We start from the raw sequence: 7,100 nt of genomic DNA on the forward strand, positions 1-7,100 counted from the left end.
GGCTTATCCCTGGAACCCGGCTCCGAGCCTGGCAGTGCTCAGCAGCGGAGCCCCGTGCCAGCCAGGACCCGACAGGGCCAGGCAATTCTTGTGCAATTGTGCTTCTGCAAGTGCTTATTGCCAGGCAAATGCCACAGAAGCCGGCCTGTGGCCTCTTGGGAACCATCCCAGGCACACAGCCCTGTGCAGTTCCTCTGACTTCCTAAGCCTCAGGACTTTGGGCCACAGGTGGTCTCAACCATTGTGAGTGCAGTTATGTCAATTAGCAGGGCTGACATAAGTCCTGAAAACTGGCTGAAAAGCTGGTTCTGAGCATTTAGCTCAGGAGCAGGAAAACATATTTCATAGCTGGTGAAAGCTGCTGAATACCTGCTTTTAATAAGACTAATTTAAAACAACAAACATTTCTTCAGATTGTGCATTTCTTTCAGTGGCCTAATTAATGGGGCTGGGTAATGAATGGAGGCACCACTGGATTGTGTTTACACTACAGAACCACGTTAGCAACCTTTTGGTCCCGCTCGTGAGGCTGTAAAATGCTTTGTTCCTCACAGCATAAACACTATTATACTACTATTAGGGTTGGATTTACTTACCATTAAGAAAACGTAAATAGTCCTGCACTTGGCACTGCCCCAGCAACAGAGAGGAGCTGAGGAAAGCTGCCACAGTACACAGCCAGAGTTTTCTGGGCGATTTTTCAGAATTGCCCCACATTTTCTGCTCTGGGGGTATGAGCTCGGACCAGCACAGAGAAGAGCTGAGGAGGTCAGTGGTAGCAGCAAGGACAGCAAGGAGACGTCCTCTGGTGCAGGAGCAATGCTGGGTCGGTTGGTGAAGATGGGACCTTAGTCACGCTTCTAAACTCTGTTCAAATGCTAAATGTGTGAAAGGCTTTAGTACAGTTTGGGAACAGGTTCCTTGAAGAAATTCCTGGTATTTCCTGGTTCCAGGCAGGCTGAAAAACACTGTGAGAATGTGGTGGCTTTTGGTATGTCCATTTATGGTCATGAATCAAAGGAACTGCATGGAGGGAAAAATAGTGGAAAATGAGAGGAAAAATAAGTTAACTGAGCTACTTCCTCTCTCTCGGATTCTTCTTGGGTTTTGGGCAAAGCCTTAACACTGGTATTTCATCCCAACTTCTCCTTGCTAACTACTTCCATATGTAGGCACAGTCTAACATCAGTTAAAGCCACATTTAAGCACTGTTTTTAAAGAACTTAGGTTTTTGGTGGTAGGATGCAAAGTCAGAATGGTTGAATTATTATATGTTTAGGTAAGAATATTACTGTTCCTTCTTACACTTAATGTCCTTTTCAGTGTAATGGTGCTTTCCTCAAGTGCAATGTCTGAAAAAGCTATGCTACATGAAAAAAAAAACAACCCACCAAACAAATGATCTTGTTAGAGTATTTCTAGTGGTGTCCAAAAGTCAGTTTTCTCAGCTGAGTCCCTGTCTTTGTGAGACAAACAACTGGATACTGTTCAAAGACTTATTTGTTCCTGTGTGGCTACGGATCATTAGAAGTGGCTCATTCTTGAAGAGTTTCTTAACTAGTGTCTTTTGGATGTTTCTTAGCTCTGAGGAATCTGACAAATTTCCATCTGGATAGTAAAGCCTACTTCATATGAAAGCGCTGTAATCCGTGTCTGTTGTTCACATCTGTATTGTGTTAGAAAGTTAAGCTGCAAATCCATGCAAAAGTGTTATGGTACAAAAATCTGAAATAGGAGGGCTTAGAGTTATTTCACAAATTATCTGATGCTCTGGTCTCCAGCCATCTTGAATTCCTGTTTAATGATTAATTTAGTATAATTTATTAAATGAGTATTGACTTTACAGTTGTCTGATACCAACTGGATTATTAATATTGCTAGAGATCCATTTTAAGAAGCTAGTTATTTGAATGAATATACTTCCATATGTGAATAAAATATTTTAAAAGTACAGTAGCAAACCTGCACAATAGAATTTTCTGAGGATGCAAACATCCAAAAGCGAACTTTCAAACCCAAGTATTCTGGAAGGGATGGGAACCAATGTTCTCTCCCATGTAAGTGACTTTGGACTTTTGAACTGAAATTTTTATTCTTGCAACTATGCATGTTAGGCACAAAGAATGAAATCAGGACACATCTTTACAGTTGAAAGTCCCACATTTTAACCATCGTTTAAGGTGCCACAAATGCCACACAAGGGCTCCTTTCTCCCAGGATACCTTTGAAAGAAACTCTTACCAGCTTTATGATGCCTACCTACATCTCTAGAAGACCTCACAACAACGTATTTAAATTTCTTTACCTTCAGGGATGAAACCTTCAGAGGTTTAACACCTGAGAAATGCTGTAAAATGCATGCTTCTGTCAGAAGACTACATAAGTTTCTGGGGAAAAAAAAAAGAGTGCAAATCATTATAATGCAGTGATAGGTGAGATTTATGATCCTTGATATGCTGAGGGGAGAGCAACAACTTGCTAAAGAGATCTACATATGCAGTGTACTTCCTTATTTTAATTCACAGCAGCAACAGCAAGCCATCATTAAAATATTCTGACAGGATGCCTCCTCCATCCTTCTCCCCTGGCCTGTGAAGCAGTGGGATAATTTGTCAGACAGCAGGCAAAGCAGCCACAGCATTGCATTACCAGGTAGAGGATAGGTCATGGTCCCCAGGGTCCCTGTGTTTTGGGGGAGCCCATTTGTGAGTGTCTGATTACAGATGGCCCTTCCTAAACTAGAGCACTCCTGCCACTCTCTGGCCCTGCCTGCAGACTCCTATGCCAGGCACAGCTGATGGACAGTGCCGAGGAAAGGCTGCAGTGCTATGCAGCTTACAGGTCTGGGATACAGTCCATGCCACAGAGGGCCGGGACCAGAACCTGGGTGAATCTTATGACCCTATTATGAGGTTCAAGAGGTCAGTGTTATAAGGAGTGGCCTTTCATTATAATGTCTGATATCAATTTGTAGAAGAACGCAAGGCTGAGGTGAATGTGCTTGAGCAGCACAAAAAACACCCTATCTCTTAAGGGCACTAATACCAACCTGCCAGGGATATTGTGCTTCTTTCTCCTCTTCTGATCCTGAGAGCTTCTACAACGATACCTGTGAATGAAGTCCATGTATGTCCTGTCCTTGCTGGAACCAGAAATGACAGTTTTCTTATTATTTGGGGGTGGAGCCACAGTAGCTGTCGGACAACCAGTCCTTGTGGTTGTACGAGCGTTTGAAGCGTTTCCAGGGTGAACTGAACGGCTGCATTGCATTCAAGACTTAAAAAAAAAAAAATAGATAAAAAGATGCTGGAGAGTCTCAGGGAGCTTAAGAGCCAGAAGCTACCCGAAACTATTTCATACGGGACACAAAAAGCCACTTCCTCATGCCAGGAGAATTCCTCATATTTTTTGGAGGAAGGGGAAATGCTTCTTACGGCCTTGTGCAAAGCCTGGTGAGGCCGCTGGCAAGACTCCCACTGACTTCCCATCAGTTTAGGGCTCTGTTGTGCATCATTAGCCAAAGCTGGTGTTACACTGATTTGCCGCTAATGCTGGCTGAAATCAATGGGATTGGAAGGTACTCAGGGAGGATGGACATTTTTGTAAGCTAACACTCCACCACCACCAGGAAATTCCAGATTGAACTTGTTTGTCTGAAAAGGATTCTTGTTGGAGAGTACGTATTTTTTCTGAAAACAAGACCTAATGCTTCTAGTGCAAAGGTTAATTTTAAATTCAGAGAATCCCCTCGTCTTAATAAAGGGACAAAATAAGTCTGTTATTTATGTAGGAACTAGCACGGGACTGAAGCTTTCTTTTTAGCTTTAGGGAAATGAGGCATGTGACTCACAACTGTCCCTATTCTGGTTTTTTTTTTGCTTCTCTGAGAACCTTTGGACCATTATCAAAATGTGTAGCTCTTACAATGCTTCTTATCTGTTGGCCTGCAGGAGTTTGAATCAATGGGCACTTTCAGACAGAACAGTCACATAAAATGATTTGCCCCCCGTCATCAAGTAGGAAGATAACCCAGGTATTTGCCATCTGAGTTCAGCGCTCTCTCTTACCATAAGTAAAACCTCATCTAAGTTAGTCCTACTCTGCATGAAGGTTAAATCAGAAGATCTCAAGAGGCCCCTTCCAACCTGTGTAATTCTGTGATAATTTTGATACAACTCATTAACTCTTCACTGAGAATTTTACCACACTTTGGACTTCTGGATTTTACTCCAGTGTCAGGAGCCAATTCAATGCAGATACTTTAAAAACATTTTTCTTGTCCTAGTTGAAAACAAATCTTAACCAGTGGAACACTTAAATGAAATTAAGCAGATTGCATGGTGTATTATCGCAGGAGTTTAATACTGAAGTGACCAGCTGGCTCATTTTAAAGCCACCACACATGATGCATAAGGAACCTGCTGCACTTTCTAATACAATACTGGCCCTGCCCCCTTTTCTGACTTCAGAAGAGTAACAAACCACACTAACCAGTTCACTGGTAACAGAGGAAGTATCCATAAACCATTAGCTTATTCATGAGTATGTGCTTCTGGACAACAAGCCCTACCATGCATTGCTTGATTTTCACCTAGTGCAAAGCCAAGCCATTTTAGGAATATGTAAAGTAACAGTGAAGACTAAAGGTAAATGAAATACCAAGCCATTTATATAAAAAATATAAATACTTTATTTTCAACTAAAAAGGTGCAAACATGTAACTTTTGGTCACACTTCTCAACAAATAAACCATCCAAAAAGAGCCATAGTCAAAGAAAGAAACAAATGCTCGAGTGGAAAGACTGATGAGCTACAGAAGAGCCATTTTTCTTAAAGCCACTTGTCCAACAAAGTAGAAGTAAACATATTTTGCCAGATGAGTGCTTTGTAAGGATACAGGCACCTGAACTCTAATACTCTCCATCTTGATCTCAACTCCCCATTTGGCCCTATCTGAACAATTTCCACTAGAGTATCTATTTCACACTTTGAATGCATTGTCAGACAAGCTTTAAATCCTACCTATCTTGTTCCAAAAAAGAAGGCTATCATTGAAATTTCAAAGCATTAAACAAAGGCACAAAACTTTAAATTAATTTAGATAACTGTACAAATATATATACACACACACAGTATTTACAATATTAATAAAAAGTAGCTTGTTACAGGTAAATTAACTGCCACAAGCTGTCCAGTCTAATAGACATGATTCTGATTCTTGTTGACCAAGCCATATGAATCAGAGCGTCAAGAGCTGAAACGTTACTGTCCTGACTAACAGAACACCTTCTACTTAGCACTTTGCTGGGCAAGGGTTTGCCTTCCAGCTATTGCTGTCACTAAACCGGTGCCAGCAAACATGCTAATGGTCTCCTTCTCAATTGCACTACTAGATGAAGCATGCTGTACCACATTAAGGGAACATTTGCTTGACTCTGCTTTTCCTGCCTATTTCCCATAAGCCCTTCACACCACCTCACAAACAGCGTGTTCTGAAGCTGTGTCTTGCTGTGGTCCCACTGTCCGTTTTACCTTCTTCTTCAAACCACCATTTGGGGTCAGTAGAAAAATTGTCTTAAGTCACATGGAGCAGTTTGTTGAAATTAAAAAACAAAAACTGATTTAAATACCTTGTGCTATTGAATCATGTTTACAAAATGAGATGCAAATCAGTTCAAGTTGAGAATCTAGTTAGCGTCTCCTTCTGGCTTTATGCCATATCTCCGTACATCTTCCTGTAGTACAGAGACTCGAAGATGTCATTGTCTCCAGGGCAGTTGTAGTGGCACGCACAGGTCTTGATGAACATCATTTTCCTTTTCATGATCTCCCCGTCAGGGCACTTGAACTCCACGGGGAGGGTGGCCGTTCTGTGGGGTGTGCAGCAGCGCCCATCAGTGCAGACACCACAGAACTTAGCTCTGTAGGTCTTCACGCTGGTGCAGCCAGACAGCTCAAACTTGACAGGCTTGGAGATTTTGGGGGTGCGAATGCACTTTTTGCCTTTCTGTTAGGATAGAAGTGAATACAAGATGCTTATAAGGTAGGCTTTCACAAAGCACTGTGTTTGCAAGCTAAGGGCAAGCAGAGATGCTAATCCTTATTATAATTTAATTCAGCAAGAGTGTCTTACACAGTGCAAAAGAAAATTAAGGGCATTTAATAGTGAACTATTCACCACTGGAGCAAAACTCGAATATTTCAAGGTAAACCACTTGAAACTGACTACCTGTCCGAACTGCACTTTTTTTTTGTAAGACACTGGGTTTTTGCTAGTGGATGGAAGCATTCTAGTAGATCATACATAAATACTAGACTATTTACCTTGATGTTCTCCTCCAGGTCTGCTTCGCAAGGTCTGACCATGCACAGTCTGCTCTGTTTCTCCAGTCTGCAGAAGGCATTATCATTGGTGACTCTGGTTGAGATGCCCATGCCACAGGTCTTGGAGCAAGCACTCCATTCAGTGGTCTGCACCAGGCAGTTGGCGCGCATCATTGTTGGGTCTGGACCATAAGTATCTTCCAGTCGGTAAGCTGCAAGAGACAGATAACCAGTATGAGATTACTGTCTAAACTCATGTCCTACTAGAGGCTCTCTCTTCCTTTTCCTTAGAAATTTGGGCAGCTGTGCTTATCTGTGGGGTGACCCCACTAACTACTCCACTTCAGCTGCTGGGGTGCTCTGTGTCAACTCATCCCACTGCCTTCAACCTTCATGCAAGGTGCCGGTGCCCCTGCCCCCTAGGCTGCCATCCGCAGAGGGACTCCCCACTCACCAGCGAGAGCAGGTCCCACGGCAGTCTGCTCTTTGGCCTCATCGCAGACCCACTCCTCACAGCACTTTCCAGGGAGTTTCACCCGGCGTGGGTAGGGGCAGTCAGGGCTGGGCAGGCGGACGTCCATGCTGCAGAGGGGCACGCAGCCCACCGCCCCATCCAGACAGGTGCACTGGTACTTGCAGCTGCTCTGGAAGGACTCGCCGCTCCGGTACACCATCCCGCCGAAGACACACGGGGCACCGTCCCGAGCTGCGAGGGACAGAAGACGGAGGGTTAGACGGGCGAGAGGTGCAGCGGGACCAGGCCGCAGCGCCAGTTT

General features: G+C 43.5%; 1 protein-coding gene across 1 annotated transcript; it reads right to left on the minus strand.

Annotated features, from left to right (window-relative positions):
* Window positions 1-4,666: 4,666 nt before the first annotated feature.
* On the minus strand, window positions 4,667-7,069 carry CTGF (connective tissue growth factor). Its single transcript, XM_010186337.1, has 3 exons — window positions 6,779-7,069; window positions 6,325-6,536; window positions 4,667-6,007 (listed from the first exon to the last, which is right to left on the minus strand). Exons 1-3 carry the CDS (start codon window positions 6,996-6,998, stop codon window positions 5,711-5,713), a joined length of 729 nt encoding a protein of 242 aa, XP_010184639.1. The 5' UTR covers window positions 6,999-7,069; the 3' UTR covers window positions 4,667-5,710.
* Window positions 7,070-7,100: the final 31 nt, after the last annotated feature.

The sequence above is a fragment of the Mesitornis unicolor genome, unplaced genomic scaffold, assembly GCF_000695765.1.
Source record: "Mesitornis unicolor isolate BGI_N332 unplaced genomic scaffold, ASM69576v1 scaffold9176, whole genome shotgun sequence".
Classification (NCBI taxonomy): domain Eukaryota; kingdom Metazoa; phylum Chordata; class Aves; order Mesitornithiformes; family Mesitornithidae; genus Mesitornis; species Mesitornis unicolor.